Source organism: Equus caballus, chromosome 1, assembly GCF_041296265.1.
Source record: "Equus caballus isolate H_3958 breed thoroughbred chromosome 1, TB-T2T, whole genome shotgun sequence".
In the NCBI taxonomy this organism is placed as follows: Eukaryota; Metazoa; Chordata; class Mammalia; order Perissodactyla; family Equidae; genus Equus; species Equus caballus.
Window position 1 is genome coordinate 103,577,031 of NC_091684.1, and position 21,941 is coordinate 103,598,971.

General features: G+C 47.2%; 1 protein-coding gene across 6 annotated transcripts in view; it reads left to right on the forward strand.

The window, feature by feature from the left end:
* The window catches only part of HOMER2 (homer scaffold protein 2), an 86,228-nt gene extending 70,460 nt beyond the window's left edge, over positions 1-15,768 (forward strand). For all 6 annotated transcript variants that reach the window (XM_023626132.2, XM_070230257.1, XM_023626079.2 and 3 more), the window contains exons 4-9: positions 2,344-2,436; positions 6,374-6,480; positions 10,234-10,390; positions 12,773-12,883; positions 13,575-13,655; positions 14,874-15,768. In XM_023626132.2, coding sequence (XP_023481900.1) covers positions 2,344-2,436; positions 6,374-6,480; positions 10,234-10,390; positions 12,773-12,883; positions 13,575-13,655; positions 14,874-15,062 — 738 coding nt within the window. In that variant the 3' untranslated portion in view covers positions 15,063-15,768. The remainder of the gene's footprint in view (positions 1-2,343; positions 2,437-6,373; positions 6,481-10,233; positions 10,391-12,772; positions 12,884-13,574; positions 13,656-14,873) is intronic.
* Positions 15,769-21,941: the final 6,173 nt, after the last annotated feature.

Here is a 21,941-nt window from a genome sequence, read left to right on the forward strand (position 1 = left end):
GTCTTTGACATTGGTCTTAGAAGGATCTTTTCAAATACCATGTCTACTCAGGCAAGGGAAGCAAAGGAAAAGATAAACAGATAGGACTGCATGAGACTAAAGGGCTTCTGCATGGCAAAAGAGACCATCAACAAAATGAAAAGACAACCCACCAACTGGGAGAAAATATTTGTAAATCATATATCTGACAAGGGGTTAATTTCCAAAGTAAATAAAGAACTCATACAACTCAACAACAACAACAAAAACAACCTGATTGAAAAATGGGCAGAGGAGGAGCCAGCCCAGTGGCAGAGCGGTTAAGTTCACACATTCCGCTTCAGCTGCCCAGGGTTCGCCAGTTCGGATCCCAGATGTGGACCTACACACCCCTTGTCAAGCCATGCTGTGGCAGGCGTCCCACATACAAAGTAGAGGAAGATGGGCACAGATGTTAGCTCAGGGCCAGTCTTCTGCAGCAAAAAGAGGAGGATTGGCAGCAGATGTTAGCTCATGGCTAATCTTCCTCAAAAAAACAAAAAAATGGGCAGAGAAGGGCTGGCCCCATAGCCTAGTGATTAAGTTTGGTGTGGTCCACTTTGGTGGCCCAGATTCAGTTCCTGGACACAGACCTACACCACTCATCAGCACTCATGGTGTGGTGGTGACCCACATACAAAATGGAGGAAGGTTGGCAACAGAAGTTAACTCAGGGCAAATCTTCCTCTGCAAAAAAAAAGGGGGGCAGAGGATATGAACAGATATTTTTCCAAAGAAGACATACAGATGTTCAACAGGCACATGAAAAGATGTTCAACATCACTAATTAGGGAAATGCAAATCAAAACTACAGTATCACCTTACACCTGTCAGAATGACTATAATGACCAAGAAAAGAAACAACAAATGTTGGAGAGGGTGTGGAGAAAAGGGAACCGTCATACACTGCTGGTAGGAAGGCAAACTGGTACAGCCACTATGGAAAACAGTATGGAGATTTCTCAGAAAACTAAAAATAGAAATACCATATGACCCAGCTATCCCACTACTGGTTATTTATCCAAAGAACATGAAATTAACAATTCAAAGAGACTTATGCACCCCTATGTTCACTGCAGCATTATTCACAATAGTCAAGAGGTGGAAGCAACCCAAGTGCCCATCAGCTGATAACTGGATAAAGAAGATGTGGTATTTATCTATAATGGAATACTACTCAGCCACTAAAAAGGACAAAATCATCCCATTTGCAACAACATGGATGGACCTTGAGGGTATTATGTTAAGCAAAATAAGACAGACAGAGAAAGACAAACACTTATGATTTCACTCATATGTGCAAGATAAACTTGTGGACAAAGAGAACAGATTAGTGGTTACCAAGGGGAGGGGGGTTGAGGGGTGGGCATAAGGGGTAAAGGGGCACAATGTATGGTGACTGACAGATAATAATGTACAACTGGAATCTCACAATGTTATAAACTATTATGACCTCAATAAAATTTTTTTAAAAGCTGCTAAAAAGGAATTTTTTTATTATGAAAATATTAAAACCTTTTTTAAAACTAGAGAGCATAGTATAATAAACACCCATGTACACATCACCTAGATTTAACAATTGTTAACATTCGCCACATTTCTTCATGTATTTTATTATTGTTGAAGTACTTTAAGGTAAATTACAGACATCAAAACATTTCATGCCTAAAATCTTCAGTATTTATCTCTAAAAAAATAATGACATTTTCCATTATAACTACAGCCTCATTATCACTTCTGATAAAATTAATAGTAATTCCTTCATGTCACCTAAGCTTGTCCATGTTCAGATTTCCCTGATTGTTCCCCAGAAGTCTTTTATAGTTGGTCTGTTCAAAACAGGATTAAATCATAAGTTTTATGTTCCATTTTACTATTTTTATATCTTAAGCTTTTAAAATCTGGAACAGTTTCTTTTCTCCAACTTTTTGGATATTTTGTTTTTCTTGACAGTGACTTGTAAGAGTTCTTGGATCTTTTGCTAGAGATTATGAAGTTTTTCATGGATTCCTTTTGTGGTACAGCTAAATTTGTTTTCTTGCCTTTGTATTAGGTACTGTTAACCAGGAGTGTTTTTTTTTAATACTTCATCATCAAACTGGCTTCAGTAGCTTGGAAATTGATTCACATCTGACCTTGGCTAACAGTGTTTCCTGGAAAAAGCATTCCTTAGACTCATTTCTTTCTAATCTCAAAGAAGATTCTTCTTCTGGGTTTATACAGAACTTATTGGCTTAAAACGAATGCAGAATAATAAAGGTAGGTTCCGAATATCAGCTATGTATAAGGTTATGAAAAACCTTAATAACTCTTCTTTGTGTTTAGTTTGCAGAGAAATTCCTAGAAGTGAAAGAAGCTGCCAGACTAGCCAGAGACAAGTCCCAGGAGAAAATCGAGACCTCGAGTAATCATTCCCAAGTGAGTAATTTGTCCGTGGAATACGTCTGAGTGTGACCAGTAATTGAGACTCTTTGCTTCTTGTCACTTTTGACAAGAGATAGCGAATTTTAGCAGTGGGACGTTTTGAAGGCTTTTTCAACTATTAGCCTGCCCACAGTGAGATGGAGGTGACACGTTTTTATGAGGCTCTTGAATTTTTCAGGATTTGGTGATGTATTTTTGCTGGAAAGCAGTTGACGAGATTAGAGTTAACACATGGCCCTGGCCTCTGAGAGGCATTCTCTGGTCACTGTGTTTAAGTCTCAGTGACAGGCAGCCTGTTTCCTTCTCTGTTGGGAGGTGAGGTCCATATGCAGGATGCTTATTGACAAATGCAGATGCCTTGTGCCCATGAGAGAGAAAACTCCATTGATGCCAGGGAGCCCTCGTCTCAGTCCTCCCGTCTTAACAAAGTCAGGTGGGAGATGGTCCTCCAGCAGCTCTGGCTTAGCCAAAGGAGAGGTGGCGTTTCCAGGAATTGAGTAGTCCATCTGCTTAAAAGTGTGATAACTGACTAAGAGGGACCTGTTTTAACCTGAAATAAAAACACCTGCATTCCCGATGTCTAGATTGGTGTACGTAGTGGTGGGCGGAAGGCTTGACCTAGTGACAAGGTCATATGTGGAGAGGCAGGGAAAGGGAGACATCAAGAGCAAAGGTTTGGGGTTAGGAAAAAGCATGGTGTGGTAGCAAGACAGCAAGGAGTCTGCCTGACGGGCTGAGGTGCACTGTGGGAAGACTAGAGATACACTGGAGATACTGCGAAGGACCTGGACTTCTTCCTTAGTGCATGGTTTATTATTTCTTAGTTTTTTATTTATTTATTGCTGGTAAGTGGCAGACATTGGAGGCGTTATGACTACTGATCAGGACTTGACATGAGGGTTGAGTGTAGATGGTAAGGAAGTCAGGGAGTGGTGGAGGGTAGGAAGACTGGTGGCATGGAGGCTGGAGGTGGAGAACGGCTGGGCCAGGGCAGCCACAGGGATGAAGTCAGGGATGGGTGGTAGGAAGAGGACCTGGAGGCCTGAGCATACAGAGCAGTCAGAGTCGACACTCCACACTTGACCGTCAGCCTCACAGCAGCCATAGCTGAAGCTGAATCATGTAAAAGATGCCCCATAGAGATTTATGGAAATGAATGTATGTTAGACTACAGGTGAACAGGAACTTTCCTGAATCTTTATAAATAATCTTTAATATAATCTAAATGATACTGTTAATTTAGTATACCAATTACGGTACTGAGTAATCTCTGAGGATCTATAAAATTGGGCACCCAAAATGGTCCATGGTCTAAAGGGTTTCTAATATATAATCTTTTTGTGAAAATCACATATTATAGCGATATCTTTAAACTTTAATATTTGGATTTCTTTTTTTGTCTTAATGTGTGCCTTCCTCCCAGAAGTATTTTAAACCTTAAAAATATCAAGCATACCCATAAGATATTATCGTGTATGTATATATTAATTATATAAAAATGTTTTTTTGTCTCTAAGCTTTAGTTTTTATTTACTTTTCTCTGTGTTTCTCTGGGCGTAGAGATCATTGTACTTTTTTATTTTTCTTTTTATTAGAAATCATACAATTGCTTGGTTTCCCGAATCTCTTAGGAAATGAACACTTTGGCCAAGTTTTCCAAGTATTTGAAGATTTTGAACAACTTCATTACAAATCATTTGATGTGGGTTTTTTTCTGACTATAAAAGCAATACAGATTTATTGCAGAAATCAAAAATATGCCATACTATAAAGAAGGGAATAAGAATTACCTGCTTTTATACCACTCAAAGCTATTTTGTTAACATTTTGTTGTATCTTCCTAATGTAGTTTTCTAGTATATTTTATGTTATTCTTTTTAATCTTTTTTTTACTTATATGTTATGATCATTTTCTCATAATTTCAAATATCTCCTTTTCAAAATTAATGGCTAGACAGTGTTCCAGTGTTCGAATCACGTATTATTCCATTAACCTCCTATAATTTGGGACATCTATGTTGTTTCCAATTTCTCATTAATATAAATAACACTGTGATCAATGTTCTTGTACATCTTTGTGCATTTGATGGTTTCTGCAGGACAGATTCTTGAAGTGAAAGTATTGGGTTAAAGGTAGGAACATTTTTAAAGCTTTTGATAAATTCTGCAAACTTAGCCTACAGAAATGTACAATTCTAACTCCCACTGGCAGTGAATGAGAACGATTTTTCCTCCCACAGCCTTACCAACAAAGCCTTGTTGATTTGACAGAAGAAAAATGTATCTTATTGGCTTTTTTCATTTTGTATTTCTTTCCTAGTGATATTAAATATTTTTTATGTTTATTGATGCTATGCATTTCTTCTTCTGTAAATGTCAATTGCATATTCTTTTCCTTTTTTAAAAAAATTGTGTTAATCTTTTTGTGTTGATTTCCAAGAACTTTATTTTTTAAAATAGATATTTTTGAAGATATGCCAAGCTAGGAAGACTTGTATAATGAAGCCCATGCACCCATGGGTCAGCTGTAACAATTAGGAATTTGTGACCCAACTTTTCATCTATGCTCCCTCTCCCTCCCCGCTATATTTTTTTTGTATTAAGATTATGATAGTTAACAACCTTGTGAAATTACAGTTGTACATCATTATTAGTCATGTTGTAGGTATACCACTTCACCCCTAGTGCCCTGCCCCCCACCCCCCCCCCCTTTCCCCTGGTAACCACCGATCAGTTCTCTTTGTCTATATGTTAACTTCCACCTATGAGTGGAGTCATACAGAGTTCGTCTTTCTCTGTCTGGCTTATTTCACTCAACATAATACCCTCAAGGTCTATCCATGTTGTGAATGGGACGACTTTGTCCTTTTTTATGGCTGAGTAGTATTCCATTGTATGTATATACCATATCTTCTTTATCCAATCATCAGTTGCTGGGCACTAGGTTGGTTCCATGACTTGGCTATTGTGAATAATGCTGCGATGAACATAGGGGTGCATGGGACTTTTGGAATTGCTGATTTCAGGTTCTTACCTCCCCGCTATATTTTAAAGCAAATCCCAGACATCTTATCATCTCATCCACAAATATTTCAGTGTGTAGCTCTAAAAGATGAGGATTCTAAGAGTTTTTAATATAGGAAAGATACTAACATTTTGTTTATTAGTATCTCCTGCAAATATTTTCTCCAAGTTTTTGTTTGCATTCTAATGTTGTTTATGGGCATTTTTTTTTTGCAATGAAGAAATTTAGTCAAATTTATGCATCGTTCCCTTCATGGTTCCTTCCTTTGCCTCTGTGCTGATTGGAGGCTGAATAAGATCTTTCTAAGATTTTATCCAAGACCAGATGAGATTTCACCTCCATGTGGTATGACTTGTTACAGAAAACGTTTCAGCATATTCATAGCAATGCTAAATAGTCATGGAGACAGCAAACATCCATATCTGATCCCGGGTTTTTAACGAGTGTGTTGCTCTAACTCTCAGTAGCCCCAGGATTTTTAAGTTGTCTCACCTTCTAGTACTTTCCTCTCCTCATTCACTGTTTCTTGTTCCTTGTTATAAATCCCTCCCCTTTTAATCTGTGACTTCTGTCCTCTGTCATTGAAGGAGATCAGGGTCCCAGGCTTGTTGGGTTTGTCTGTCAAGTTTGAGTGAAAAGGCTGAGAGTCACAGCCAGTGGCTCTGTTGTCAGTGAGGTGCACACTTTCTGAACTCCGTGTGCTCTCTTCCGGGCCTTTTCGTTTGCTCTTGATTGTCGTCTTTGTTGTTAGTCTTAGCTGCCTTCTGGTTGGATCAGTTGGGTCTCCCGCACTCATAAACACACTTTCTCATGGCTGCTTTGCTGCGCCATGAGGATGAGCAATAATGTGTGAAGTCACTTCACTTTGGCGAGGAATCTGGGCGTGAAACCCCATCTTCCACTCAGGCATCCAGTATCAATGGGACGGACGATGAGAAGGCCTCTCATGCGGGTCCTGCTGACACACACCTGAAGTCTGAGAATGACAAGCTGAAGATCGCTTTGACACAGAGGTAAGGGTGCTTAAAATCCAGCTGCTATTTTCTCCCAGTTCAGCACTGCCCGGATGACTTTCCTGCTGGGCAGGGGTTCGGGAAATTGAGAAAGGAGACTGGGTTCTGTTCCAAGTGTCATCCAGTCTTGTCTCCTGGCCAAAGGAAGACCAACTGGTTTCATGGCTGTTCTGTCTGACTGACCACATCATACACAATTCATATATGTGGGTGTGTTCACGTGAGAGAGACAGTGTGTATCTGTGTGCACGTGTGTTAGTAGGATGCGGCAGAGTACATGAGTGTGTGAAGGAGTGTGTCTGTGTGTGAGAGAGATGTGTCCCTCTGCTTGTGTTTTGTTTTGTTTTTTGAGGAGCCAAATTTATCATTTGTTTGTGTATGATAAGATTAGGTCTTGAACATCCAGAAAAACATATGAAAACCTAAGAAACTATTAAAAATAGTAGAAAATCTCACAAAAATCAATGGCTTTTCTATATACAAACATCACATAGAATATATATTTGAAGAAGAGATTTTCTTTACAATATGAACTAGAACCATAACATACATAGGAATAAACTTAAGAAATGCACAAGATCTGTGTGAAGGAAACTTTGAAATGATTTTGATGGGGCCGGCCCCGTGACCAAGTGGTTAAGTTCCCGTGCACCGCTGCGGCGGCCCAGGGTTTCGCTGGTTGAGATCCTGGTCACGGACATGGCACTGCTCGTCAGGCCACGTTGAGGTGGCATCCCACATGCCACAACTAAAAGGACGTGCAACTAACATATACAACTATGTGCCGGGGGGATTTGGGGAGATAAAGCAGAAAAAAAAAAAGTTTATAAAAAAACATGATTTTGAGGACCATAAATGAATGATTTAAGAAATAGATGTATTCTATTGGGAAGTGGGTAGGAAGCCTTGATGTTTTAAAAAGTATCACTTTCCCCCAAATTGATCTGTAAATTTACTGCAGTTCTCATAATGATAACAAGATTTTAATTTCAGTGACCACACAAGCTGTGCTTGTGTTTTTTTATGTTGAGGGTGTGGCCCATCTCCCAAAGTCTAGGCTGGACTTCATGGGGTGGGCTCGCCCCGTGAGCGCACTCAGAGCTGCTGCCTTTTGGAATCCTTCTGCTCACCTGGCAGGGGGTTCCCCTGGCTTCCCCCAGCCTCTCTGTGGCTGAAAAACTGCTCTCCTCAGAGCTGCCCCATTTAAGAGGTGTGTTATATTGATTCCTCCATTTTACAGATGAGGAAACTGAGTCCCAAGAGGTAAAGTGAGTCCTTCCTTGCCCAAGGTCACTTGGCTACTAAATCTTTCCACCACCCCATACTACCTTCCTTTCACTTACAGCCGCAGCTGCAGTCTCACAGGAACCGTCCTGACGTGGCCAGTCACATTCCACAGTGGGAGGCACCACAGGGTTGGCACCCACCTCTCCAGCTCAGCTGGCCTGGCCTGTTCTTGGAGCTTAATTCCTGTGATCTGACCTGGAAATTCCAGAAAGAACACGTGGCCCTTGGCTCCAGCCAGCTTCTTAGCATTGTGGGTTTTGTCAGGTACTTCAAAGGACAAAACTGTGACCAGTCTCTTTTCTTACTCATCAGGCAATTATAAGTACTATTTTTGGTTGTTTTAAGTCACAGTGAGCTGCCTGAATGAAAATGTTTCAACCCTAAAAATAAATGTTTTTAAATCTCAATTTAACGAAGAAGCGAGTTACAAGAATTGAGTATGAAGCCGTTTCCCTAAATCAGCTTAAATTCTCAATCATCAACTCTAAAATTAATCAAGTAATAATATTTTACTATTTTTTCAGACTGTGGTATTTGAAACTGAAAGTATATATTTCCCAATCACGTTCCTAAGTCCTTGAGGCTGCAGGATGAACAATAACGCAGATTATTCAGATACAGTTTTATTTACTTGAAAAAGCCTTTAGAAACAGAATTCTCCTCAGCCAGGCAGTGTTGTTAGAAGCCTGAAACTTTCTCATGGGCTTGTAGTGCCAGCTCTGCCCGTCACCTCAGGCCACGTTCAGCACCACAGACACATGGTCTTCATCACCTCGGGCCACATTCAGTACCACAGACACATAGGCTCCATCACCTCAGGCCACGTTCAGCACTGCAGACATGTGGGCTCCATCACCTCAGGCCATGTTCAGCACCACAGACACATGGACTCCATCACCTTGGGCCACATTCAGCACCACAGACACATAGGCTCCATCACCTCAGACCATGTTCAGCACTGCAGACACATAGGCTCTATCACTTCAGGCCACATTCAGCACCACAGACATGTGGGCTCCATCACCTCAGACCATGTTCAGCACTGCAGACACATAGGCTCTATCACTTCAGGCCACATTCAGCACTGCAGACATGTGGGCTCCATCACCTCAGGCCACGTTCAGCACCACAGACACATGGACTCCATCACCTTGGGCCACATTCAGCACCATAGACACATAGGCTCCATCACCTCAAGCCATGTTCAGCACTGCAGACACATAGGCTCCATCACCTCAGACCACGTTCAGCACTGCAGACATGTGGGCTCCATCACCTTGGGCCACATTCAGCACTGCACACACATAGGCTCCATTACCTCAGGCCACATTCAGCACTGCAGACACATAGGCTCCATCACCTCAGGCCACGTTCAGCACTGCAGACATGTGGGCTTCATCACCTCAGACCACGTTCAGCACCGCAGACACGTGGGCTCCATCACCTCGGGCCACATTCAGCACCACAGACCTGTGGCCTCCATCACCTTGGGCCGCATTCAGCACCACAGACACGTGGGCTCCATCACCTCAGGCCACGTTCTGCACCACAGATATGTGGGCTCCATCACCTCAGACCACGTTCAACACCACAGACACGTGGGCTCCAAGCAAGGAAACAAAAGGAGTGCTGGAGGCGAACAGCAACTGAGGGGAACCTGGTTGTAGTTTGTTTTTTAAAACTTCTTCACTGAACATATAGGATGAGATAAATCCGAGGTTTTTGTGGTTCTGTGGAGGTGTCCCTCTGACCTGTGTTCTTCCCACACTGATGAGGTGACTTAGGCGTGGCCAGGGCTCCCTCGCACACGCTGTGGTTAGAAGCCCAGTTCTGCCCTCAGGGGATTCCCGGTCACTGACTCCTGTGTCCCCAAGTCCTCAGCTCTCCACTCTGGTTCCTTTAAAGGCTCTGAGGAGGCACAGGTTACAGTGGGGCCCTTGTCACCTGGAGCCAGGCTGTGTGTGTGTTGAACCTGGGGTCCTTGGGCTCCATAGAGGGGTGTCTGGAACTTCCAGAAAGGTCCGTGGAGCTTTCCTGAGATTCTCAGAGGCCTGGTCTGCCCGCACTTCAGAGCCCCTGTCCTCGAGCTGGTTTCAGGAGCAAACTGGGTGTGACAGAACCTTCTGTGGCAGGGGTCAGGGAGCAGAAGGGAGGGGGCCTCACCACGCTCTGTGGCTTCATTCTTAGCTTTGTCTCTTCCTTCTCAAAGAATTCTGTTCTTTTCTAAAGCGATTCTTTAAGGAAATATCCCGGCAAGGTGACATGTGTGCCCTGGAGAGAGACACCTGTCCCTCTTGGCATTGGTGGCAGCCAGGCCGCCAGTGGGAGAGGTTGTGGTCCTCCTAGGGGTGAGCTAGGGGGTGGCAGGGCCCCTTTCCCTGGGGCAGGCGTTGGGTGGGGGGGCGCAGGTGTGCAGCGGGCCGGTGGCCCCGACATCTGGGTCACCCCGCGGCCGCTGCCCCACAGCGCCGCCAACGTGAAGAAGTGGGAGGTGGAGCTGCAGACGCTGCGGGAGAGCAACGCGCGGCTGACGGCGGCGCTGCAGGAGTCGGCGGCCAGCGCGGAGCAGTGGAAGAGGCAGTTCTCCGTCTGCCGCGACGAGAACGACCGGCTCCGGCACAAGGTGGGCCCCGGAGAGGGCACCCTGCTCCTCCTCCCCCAGGCTCCTCCCACTGCGCTCCTCCTTTCCCGGCCCTCCTCCCGCTCCTGCCGTGCTCCTCCTCTCTTGGTCCTCCTCTCACTCCCTCTGTGCTCTTCCTCTCCCAGCCCTCTTCCCTCTCCCACCATGCTCCTCCTCTCCCAGCCCTCCTCCCTCTCCCACTGTGCTCCTCCTCTCCCGCCGCCCTCCTCCTTTCCAAGCCCCTCCTCCCGCTCCCTCCACACTCCTCCTCTCCTGGCCCCTCCTCCCACTCCCTCCACACTCCTCCTCTCCCAGCCCTCCTCCCTCTCCTGCTGCACTCCTCCTCTCCCACCACACTCCTCCTCTCCTGGCCCTCCTCCCTCTCCTGCCATGTTCCTCCTCTCCTGGTCCTCCTCCCTCTCTTGCCGCGCTTATCCTCTCCCGCCACACTCCTCCTCACCTGGCCCTCCTCCCTCTCCTGCCGTGCTCCTCCCACTCCCTCCATGCTCCTCCTCTCCTGGCCCCTCTTCCTGCTGCTGCCAGGCTCCTCTTCTTCAGTCCCTCCTCCCGCTCCCGCCTCTTCCTTCCCTCCCAGCCCTCCTCCTGCTCCTGCTGCCCTCCTCCCATGGGCAGGAGTGAGACCTACTGCCTCCCCCTCAAGCTTCCTGCTGTCTCCTTGCCTCTCTTGGTAGGAATGCAACCGTGCAGCAAATAGCTGATTTATTACTTTTATTGAACCAGGTTTTATAGTTTCTGTTACGGAGAAAAAGGTAAATGAGAGATTTCAGCTTTTTCTCTTACAAAGAGCACCGTCTGATGCTTGTTGTGGGTCAGCCTTTTCTTGTGGTGGGCCTCCCCCGCCCCTCCCCCCCAGCACTTGCTGTGGTTCAGTGATCTTGTTGGAGAAGAGGGATCCAGAGGGTGAGTTGATGAGGTGGTTTTGGGGGGGCCAGAGAATTCTCAGTTGAGGTCCTGAGGTCACTGTGCCCTGTTTTGATAGTCAGCACGTTTATTCCACAGGCTGCTCTGTAAGGCCAGGGTCTCAGTGGAACAGGTCACATTAAGGTGGGTATTCACTCTCCCTTGCTCCCTATTTATAACCTGCCCGCCCGACCCGTGGAGCCCCCAGAGTCCACTCCTCTCTTTCACCATCTTACTTCGGTACGGATGGCATATGAAAGTGCCTTGTGTCGTTTTTTCATTTCAGTGCCAAGAGTGCCGACAGTGAGGGGCACCGGGCCAAGTGCTGACTTTGCACGTTCCCTTCTGAGGCCTGGCCGATGTGCCTGCTGGAGGGATCGATTGCCCTTTGTTTTTTTTTTTTTCCCCAAGCAAAGAGCTGAGTTTCTGACTTTGTGCCTGAGAATAAGAACCCGCCCTCAGTGCTGGGGGCTGGAGGAAGTGCATCTCGTAGAACTTCCTCCCTGGGAGGCACGTCAGCGTCCCTGGATGGGAAGCATTGAAAGCTTAGTTTTCAGGGAGGAGGTAGAAGTTGGTGGATGTCCAGCAGCTCCTGTGGCTGGGGGTTCAGACCCCGAGGGTCGGCACAGGCCACCTCTGAGAAGTGTCTTCATGGCAACCACCCAGTGCCCTTCACCTTGAAGGCTGCTGCTGTAATGCCCGTGGGGACCCCGCCAATGTAGTGCTTTTGTGTTACATGTTGGTTCGGCTCCTCCTATCCACTCTGCACACACACCTCGGCCCCCAGGAAATGCTCAGCATCAGATGGCAGTGCCAGGGGTCTCAGGCCTCTGCGTCCTTCTGAGGGGTCACACTTGAGAAGGAGAGAAAGATGCACTCTGGGCATTTGCCAGTTCAGCCTGGACCTCTCCTCCCTCCAGAAAGAGGCCCACAGGCCAGGCCCCTTCTGCATGCATCAGTAGGGAAAGGTCATCTTGATTTAAAACGTTTGAAATGTCATCGCATCCCATTTGGTGGCCACTGTCCCACAGAGTTGCTCGCTTCTCTACCCTGCTGGCTTAAACCCTTGAGATGAAGCAGAATAATTCAGGAGATGATTAAAATCATGTAAAAATCATTCTGGGGAGAAGGAAATAGATTCCTGGAACACCTGACACCTGCTTATGATGGATCCTTCAAGCAAACCTGAAGTTACTGTCCTGTGCCCGTGAGAGAAAACCAGAAGCCCAGAGCATTCTGAAGCCAGGGTTTGTGACTTATTTAAGTAAGGCATCTTGTGCAGGCAGGGACCGACAGCCCCTCACGGGGGCCACATGGTCTTTGTTCATAGCAACAAGGAAAAATTTCTAAGTGGGTTAGTTTATGGTTTATTCTAAAAGAAAGCTAACCAGAGCTGTGGCAATCTTTTGTTTAATGACTCAAGGAAACCAGCATCCATGCCTTAACATGTGATATTTGTTAAAGATTGACGAGCTGGAAGAACAATGCAGTGAGATAAACAGAGAGAAGGAGAAAAATACCCAGTTGAAGAGAAGAATTGAGGAGCTGGAATCGGAACTCCGAGAAAAGGAGACGGTGAGTAACAGTGCTCTGAGTGGAGCCCTCGGCCTCCTCTGGGCCTCGTGGGGTGATCTCCACTCCAGGACAGAGCAGGCGGCTGTGGGACATGTGACCGGCCCTGGCAGCTGCCTGGCCAGAGCACAGAGAGAGCCAGGAGTCACACCAAGGCACAAATTCTGCAGAGCAGAGGCCTGACCATTCCCCTCTGCAGCCTCATTGTGTTTATCACATGGTCAGTCACTCCATCCAAGAGGGAGCTGAACGTCTTCCAAAAAGCTCAGAAACTTTTATAAATGATCTATCATCGGAAGTTGAGTTCTGCTGTCAAATTAATGCAGCAAAAGCCACCAGTCATACAGTCTTTTATTTTCTGGGGAGCAAGACAGCTAAGTACACAGACACGAGACCATGGGCAAGTTACTAATCCTCTCTCAGCCTCAGTTTCCCCATTTACAAAACAGGATCATAAGAATACCCATCTTGTTTTGGTGGTGGACGGACTTCATGCGATAGTGCGTGTAACATACCCAGCCCTCAGAGTTATCTGATGTGTGTTAAGTGTTAACCTCATCACCATTATTATTGATGCACACAGTACAGGTTGCAAAAGCTGCTTCTCTTGGAGTATGCACAAGTTGGGGATTTTCAAGAGCACATCTTATCTGACTTGCTTTCACATTCTTTTTTGAATTTCTGTCTCCTGTAGGAGTTGAAAGACCTCCGAAAACAAAGTGAAATCATACCTCAGCTCATGTCAGAGTGTGAATACGTCTCGGAAAAGTTAGAGGTAAGGGCCAGGAGCATGTCTGTCTTGGCTCAGACAAGAAGGCGTTTGTTGTGTGGCTCGTTTCTCCGAGGCGTCTCCCTTTTATACCTTGCTTGGTAAACAAGAGCGATTTTCTGTTCATAAACAGCCGGTGGTAACTGCATGCCAGCTGCCATCTCTGCCCCCCGGTGCAGACGCAGCAGTGCGTGTCCCTTGAGTTCCCACTTGTATGAAAGTGTCCTGTGCATAACCGTAGTGTCAGTGACTATTTCCCACCCACAGAAGTCCCTGCAGAACCACAGAGGCAGTGAGGCGGGGGGAGCGGACGGGGGGGGTGGGGCGGGTGCACTGAGAGCATCAAACCCGGGTGCTGTTCCACCTCGCCACTCCCCAGCCAGTAACCTTGGACACGACCTTGGGCAGGCCCCCCTCGCTGGCCTCGGATTTCTGGTCCACAGAAGGAGGGTTTTCACATCCTCCTTCACCTCCCAGGGTCCCTTCCCTTTAGGAGCACTTCATTCGGGTACGCGGCCCCAGTATTAGTAGCCGGCTCCTGTACAGATGTTCAGAGAAGCCTCACACCCATAAAACGGAAGCTCTTATTTGATGTGAAGAGTGCAAAGCTTAAGCCTCGTGTAGGCACTCACAGCCATCCTGCCTTTGGGAGCTTGGGCGTCTCCATGGTGATACCAACAGCCGCATGGTGCACAGACCCGCCGTCCCTGAGTCTGGCACAGCCAGTCCTCCCCTGGGGCCAAGGAGGCCTACCCCCTGGACCTAGAGAAGCAAGTCACTCTCTCACTGGTTCTCTTTCTCTCTCAGAATGGAACTGAAAGGTGGCCTCTGCTGACCACTCCAGGACTGAGGCTGAAAACCCCTTTTGCCTAGATTTCAGACTTTCTCTGCAGGGCACTTGGTCAAAGGCTCAATTAGCATCAGGCTCCCTCCGGGCAGGACTCCACATTCTGCATTCTGTGTGGGGACTTCGTTTCCCAGACCAGATGTTGGTCGTACACTCTGCCTGTGGGCATCTCTGCAGGGAGTTGGCAAGAAATGAGGGGCACCCGGGAATGCCCACTGCTTCCGTGCCGCCATCAGCGTCCCCAGCTCGTGCGCTGGGGGACTTGGCACATCTAGCAGGCAGGCTCACAGGAGAGTGGACGGTCAGCTGGAGCAGGTCTCAGCGGACCTCGGCTCCCATCACTGTTCTCCAGACCCTTCTCCCTTGTTTTGCTGCAGGCGGCAGAGAGAGACAATCAAAACCTGGAGGACAAGGTGCGTTCTCTCAAGACCGACATTGAGGAGAGTAAATACCGACAGCGCCACCTGAAGGTGGAGCTCAAGAACTTCCTGGAGGTGCTGGACGGCAAGATTGACGACCTGCACGACTTCCGCCGCGGCCTCTCCAAGCTGGGCACGGACAACTAGGGCGGCCCTGGGCCCCGCTCGTGAGTCCCCAGTGCGTGTGTGACACGAAGTAGGACTAGGACATTCTCCTGTGTGCGTTGCTTCTGTAAATGCAGGCGCGGTTTGTCGTGTTTCCAAACCAGTTGTGCCGTCCACTCTCCTCTCCAGAATAGAAGTCTCCTCTCGCTTGTCTGGCCTCGCGAGGTTGTGGACAACTGGAAGATTCTGACTCAGGAATCCAGAACTAGGTCTACCTTAACCATTTACGCAGTCAGGGCAGGGATGTTTATATCTTTCTTAAGGGCTGTTGCAACCCTACGAACTGGAAAAAGTATTTTCTAATCCAAACACGAAAATCCTTGACACCTCCTTTTTCTGAATAGCGTTCAGAGTGTTTGAATGTCCACCGGGAAGGCAGGCACCAGTGCGTGGGGCATGAGGTGACAGCTTTGCTCTCAGTAAATACTGAGATGCCTTCCATCAAGCACTTAGTAGAGACTTGTCCAGGGAAAGAAAACAAGTTTCCGGTGGGTGTGTTTTTTGGCACAGAAATCGCCCATCCGCTCCGCCCCCTTCCACCCACCCCAGTTTGTAGGGTTGCGACAATGTTCCTTTCCTTGGTTTTCATTTCTGAGCAGATGGCTGTGCTGTGGGAACAGCACGCAGTGAGGGTGCCTAGCAGTGCCTGGCACAAAGTAGGTGCTTAATAAATATTTGTTCAATCAAACATATGAAGAGAATTTAGTGTTTTAATCAAGCCGCCCAGCAGAGTCCATCGCACCCCCATGGAGCAGGCCACCGTCCTGGTGCGCTGGGTAATTACCAGACATGAATGCAACGGACTATGTGGTCAAACTCACAGACTGGGTTGGGTGACCCAGGGCAGGGAGGGTGGCACTGGAAGCAGCAGGAGCTGGTCTGAGGTCCCCCAGGAGTCCATCCATGGTGCTCTGTCCCTGGGGATCTCTGACGCTGGGCCCACCCTTCTCCAGGCATGGAGGCCTGTGGCCTGGGGGTTCCAGGACCACTGGCTGTCCTTGGTATAGGGGCTGCCCAGGGCTTGAGATCCAGGGTAGGATGCAATGATGTGTTTGGACAATTGAGAAAGAAGTCACACAGGCCCACGAGGGGAGAGTCAGCTCGGGCTGCCTGAGCCGTGGCCTTAGTGACAGAGAAGGTCTGCCCAGGTCTGCTCCAGGCTCTCTTGGTCCCTGCTAAGGAAGGGGCTGGAGCTGTAGCCTCTCCCCTTGTAAGAGTTTCTCACTGGGGCCCGTGGTCATCAGCGTGCCCCGCGCAGGGCACGATGGTTTGAATCCCATAGGCCATAGGCATTTCTAAATGCCTTCAGGGGACAGGATGGCTTCGGTGCCCCCTTACCCACTTTGAGAACCACTAAGAGAACTTCCCCCTCTGGAAAGATTTCCTCACTTGGTTAGAATTTCTCCCTGCTGAATTTGGGTACACGATAAAACAGCCAGAGGAGGGGCCTGGGGTACACTCGGAAGTGCCCCGGGCCGCAGGGCGAGTTCACAAGTCCTGCTGCTCCCCTTCCTCTAGCTGAGCCTGTCTCTCTGAGCGGGGGGGGGGGGGGGGGGGGGGGGGGGTCTTTGGGATGGCACAGGAGGGAGGGCTGGTGATCTGGAGCACCAGGGCACTTCAGGGGAGCCCTGCAGGCTGAGTGGGGCAGCTTTGGCTGAGTCCACTGGGCTCGTGGCAGGTAGGAAATGCAAAGAGTAGTCAGCCCTCTTGGTGATTTGAGATAGGGTACCACTGGCCCTGCCCTTTTCCTGGAGCTCCAGATGGCTCTCAGGACAGTTGGTAGCAGCTCCCTACTGGCCAGGAGACTGGGAAGCTGGGCTGGCCATGGCTCAGCCCCTTGGTCCAGCAGTGGGCTAAAGAGGATTCTTCTCAGACCGAGTCAGTCCACCTGTCGGCACACGGGCTGTGTGGCTGCCCAGAAGCAGTGGACACCGGGATTCCAAAAACCTCAGCTTGTGTCTTCTGATGCCCAACACCCCTGTCTGTGAGGTGGCTCTTTAGTCTGGAAGGAACCATCTGACTGCCTGGAGCATGCTCAGGTGACATATTCATAGGAGGGTGGAGTTGTCACAGCCACCTGTGCATCCCGTAGCACTGACCGTAGAACGCGTTGGAGGCCGTGGCTCTCTTCCCATGGGGGCTGCTCTGTCTTCTGTGGTGGAGACCCGTGATGCCCGCTCATTGATTGTTGAAGAGTTTGCTGATCACCTCCTAGGTAGAGATGAGGAACTTAGATCCCTGGACTGCATAGCCTCGTCCAGCGCTGACACTGTGGCAGCCCGGGAGCTCAGAGCAGTAGGGGTTCCCATAAAGGGACAGGTAAGTTGGGTTCAGCAGAGAAAGAACCACTTCAGAAAAGCACAGGACTTTCAGTTCCTTCTGCATTTCTCTAAAGATCTTAATATTTCTTCAGTTACTTTCTTTTTTAAGAAAATGACCTAGGGACAAGCTAGACAGTCAGTCGAGAGGCTTGGCCCTGTCTCTCAGCCTCTGGCACTGTGAGGGTGGACTCGGTCTAATGACAGTGACCCTCTGAATCCATCCTGGTTTTCACTCGAGCCAGTTTAACATGCCCTCATTTATTAGGACGTCCGGCTCCAGTCTCAGCACTGATGTCCTCTAGTTGTCATTATCTTAAGCCAAGTGCAGGCAGGACATAAATCTGTGACTCATGGACGTCCCGGCCACGTTGTGCTCCTGGGAGACGTAGAGCCAGGACTGCGTTTTTGTTTCCAAGGGACGTCTCATGATTCTGACATCGCCAAGACCTTCATAAGCTTGCTTTCTGTATCCTGAAACCTGAGACCTAAAAGAGGCAAAGGAAAACTCGGAACCCTTTAGCCATAATGATCCTTAAAAATAACTTTTCTTTCCGGTAAAGACCCATCTGGATGCCTTGCAAAATTGAGAGTGGCAGTCTTCCTAGTGTCTGGGGAATGTAAAACCACCCGAGTGACAGGTAGGGGACAGTGTGGTGCAGCCGTGAAGGAAAGAGAACCAGCATCCACACAAGACCTAGAGCTTCTGTGCTATATCAGTTCCACGCTCTCCTGCATGCTGTCCCCTTAGACCTCTGCTGGGCGACAGAAATGGGCAGAGGTCATTTCCCCTATTTTGCAGACAGGAAGCAGAGACAGGAGGTGACACGCCCAGGGTCACCCGGGGAGTGAGCAGCAGCATGGGCTGTGCATCCAGGGCCCCCGGGCCTTGGTCCAGTGTCTTTCTGTGAGCCATACCGTGTTCTCCCTTTGGTGACCCTCAGGTGCCAAGACAAAAAATGCTCTCATATTCTGTTAAGAGCACATTGCAGTTACCCTCTTAACATATGCCCACAGCAAATGACGGTTTACAAATAAGCAAATCAGAATTCCATTGACATTAATTACAAACAGGAGGTTCCATTTTGGAATGATTCCGGTTTTGCAGGGATCCTTCCAAGAGAGTGTTGGTTGAAATTATGTCCGTGCTCTGAGAGGCCAGCCCTGAGACACAGACTCATTTTCAGCTCTTTGTCGACGGCTTTAGTGGAGGCAGAGCAGTTCGTTCGAAACAAACAGGAGGCCCTGAGACCGCGGAGTGGTCAACAGAGTTCTGGCTGGGAGATTGCCAGTCCACTGCCCGCCCCCTTCCCAGACATGAGCCAGCACTGGGGAGGGAGCAGGACGGCCCAGTGGCTAGAGCAGGTTGCGTGGAACCTGACCAACCCCAGGAGGACTGTCCATAGCGGGCAGTTGGTCTCCAACCCGCAGAGTCCTCATAGACTTCTCTAGACTCAGACAGCCCACGAGCACAGGCTTCAGGATAGCAGTTGGCTGGCGCCTGACTGGTATGTACTTCATTAGACGTGAAACCTCGAGTAAAGGGTGAAACAGAAGATGGTTAATGGGCTGTCCAGAAGCATCAAGATCTGCCCACTTTAAAAGGACTCTTTTTCTATAGAAAAGTCTGCTTTTCTGTAGAAACCAGGGGCTACTTTGGATCAGAGCCAACCACAGGGCATGCCAGGGACCTTATTGTGGGACCCCCCCATGTGGCCAGGCACACCCTTAAGAAAGAAGGCAGCCATGACGGGACTTAGCACAGGCACTGGACAGAGGCTGCCCTTTCAGACAGAGCCAGCCCCTGCTGTCTGCTGATCGCTGGAAGTGGTGGTTTGTGCCATTTTTTCCTTCTGAAAGTTATAATTCTTTTATTCGCTGAAAACGTCACTGGATTTTGAAGTACTGACCATTTAAACTGGAAGCTTGCAAATTGATGTCCATATATATTTTTCAATTGTATGCATGATTTAAAAGGATCCTAATTTCCGAGTACATGGTTTCCCCAAAAGAGACAGGATGTATTCTGGGGATGGTTGGAGTGACGGCATGGGGAGGGAATCCTGTGTAGAAGTGTGTGTTATTTACATGTCTTTTCCATATACCTGTCTTAAGAATATGGGTTTTCTGGTTACTCTTTAAACACTAGCCAGGCAAGCAGGTGACTTTGATGAGAATTTGGCAGCTGGATGGAGTGTTCTAGTGAACTTAGGACTGTGCGTGTGTGCGTCTCATGTGCGTGCGTGTGTGTGTATGTGTGTGTGTGTTTTGGGGGAAGCAGCAAGGGGAAGTGGAAGAAACAAGGAAAGTTTTTCAATAAAAGGTCTGTGTACCTAAGAGGAGTCTTTACTTTAATATTCCTGGTGGTGATGTTCCGTGTTCTGGAATCCATTTACGAGAAGAAGAGTTTGAGGGTCTTTTATTTCAAGTGGAATTGTACAGTGCCCTACTCTCTTTGACGATGCAGAGCCTCGTGAAGAGTGGTCCCCCAGCCCACACAGACCCCCGGTGCACCTGGCAGGAGCCCAGAGAAACCACGCTGGAGTCCACACGGGGACATTTTGGCAGATAATTGACAGGTCTGATGATCTGCAGCTGTGGGGAACGTGTTACTATTTTTACCCTGTTGTACCACTTTTAATATAAAATCTTGACTTTGAATAAATTGTTGTAACACTGTCTTATGATGTGACAGGCAATTAGGCATTTCTTGCGTCAAATGTAAGAATTTAATGATTAGTATGAGGTGGGTAAGTGGACCCTCCCACGAGTACTGGGGTTTTCTTTTTCCTTTTTAAATGCCTTTTTGGTACATAAATAATGTCTACTTTTTTTTTTTTTTTAAGAAACTACAGATGAGCGAAAAGAAAAAAATCACCTGTTGTTATGCCATCTGATTATAACCACTGTTAACATTTTGGTATATATCTTTTCCGAGCTTTTTCTATGCATCTGTATTTGTTTTATTACTTGTTTCATGAAATACGATCATATTATACATACCCTTTTGTAACTTGCTTTTTTCCCCTTTGACGCTGTATCGTGAATACCTTTCTATATCAGTAAATATGTAATGGCGTCGTTTTTAACATCTATGTAGGTTGTACCTAGGATACTTAGGCCTTTCCTGTTTTTTACTGTTGTAGTCAAGGATATGATGCAATCCTTTCTTCTGACGTCTTTGTGAACTTTTCAGAATATTGACCTAGGATAGTTTTCTAAAATTGGACTCGCTGGCTCGAGAGTGTGGTGGGCAGTACAAGTGCTGCTCTGTCTCCTCCTTTCCCTCCTGGGCATGCAGGAGACTCCACTTTCCAGGGTCCTGGGACTAATCCTGGCCAAGGAAATGTGAGCAGAAGTGACATCTGAAACTTCCAGGCTGAGACTGTGAGAGGCCCACGTGTGATCCTCCAGTCTCCCTCTTCCCTTGCCTCAGCAACTGGTGATGTCCCGAGGATGGAGCCTCTGTCAGCCCAGGTCCCTGAGTGACTGCATGGAGCAGCTCTCTTTCTCCCTTCACGACACCCCCACCCACCCACCTGCATGGACGAGTAGTGTGAATAAAGAAGGGTAAACTCTTAAGTGTCACACCCCTGGGATTTCAGGGTTAATTTGTTACTGCAGCATAACATGTCCTATGCTGACTAACAATGAAAAGGTATGCACATTTTTAGGACTTTTAATATATATTGCCTCAAATTGCCTTCCAGAAAGATGATACCAAGTTACACTCTCACCAGCAATGTGTGAGAACACATTGTGTCCTACTCCGTCTTTAACACTGGTGTCACCATGGGGGCTGGGGGACTAATTCTGATAGGCATTTTTTTGTTAAAGTGAGACCTTTACTAGCAAAAATATCTATTGGAATTTATGTTTTGGTAGTTTACCTATTCATCCCCTCTGGCCAGTTTTCTCATAAGGTGTTTAACTGTCTCACTGATTTCTAAGAGGTGTTTTTTGTCCATCAATATTGTAAAAAAAGAAAATTTAAGTTGTATGTATGGCTTTTTTTTAAATGTTCAGACATTGAAAAAATCTTTTGAGTCAAATCTGTCTTTTGCTTTGTGGCTGCTACCTTTGCTGTCACGCTTATGAAGATCTTTTTGATTCAAATTCCGAGACTGTATAAATATTGACCAGCATTTTATTCTTGAGCTTTTATTGTTTTTTTTTTAAACAATTAAATCTATGAGCTACCTGGAATTTATTTTCTAAATTGCCCCAACATCATTTATTGGGGAATCTATCCGTTCTCTACTGATATGAAATACCATTTTTACTATACAGTCACGCACTGCGTAACAACGTTTTGCTCAGTGATGGATCACATATGTGACAGTGGTCCCATAAAGTTAGTACCACATAGCCTAGGTGTGTAGTGGGATGTACCATCTAGGTTTGTGTAAGGACACTATGATGTTCGATAACAACCAAATCACCTGACGACTCATTTCTCAGAACACATCCGTCATTAATTGATGCATGACTATATCCCCAATCCTCATATATCGCTGAGCATGCATCTTAACTTTCTATTGTG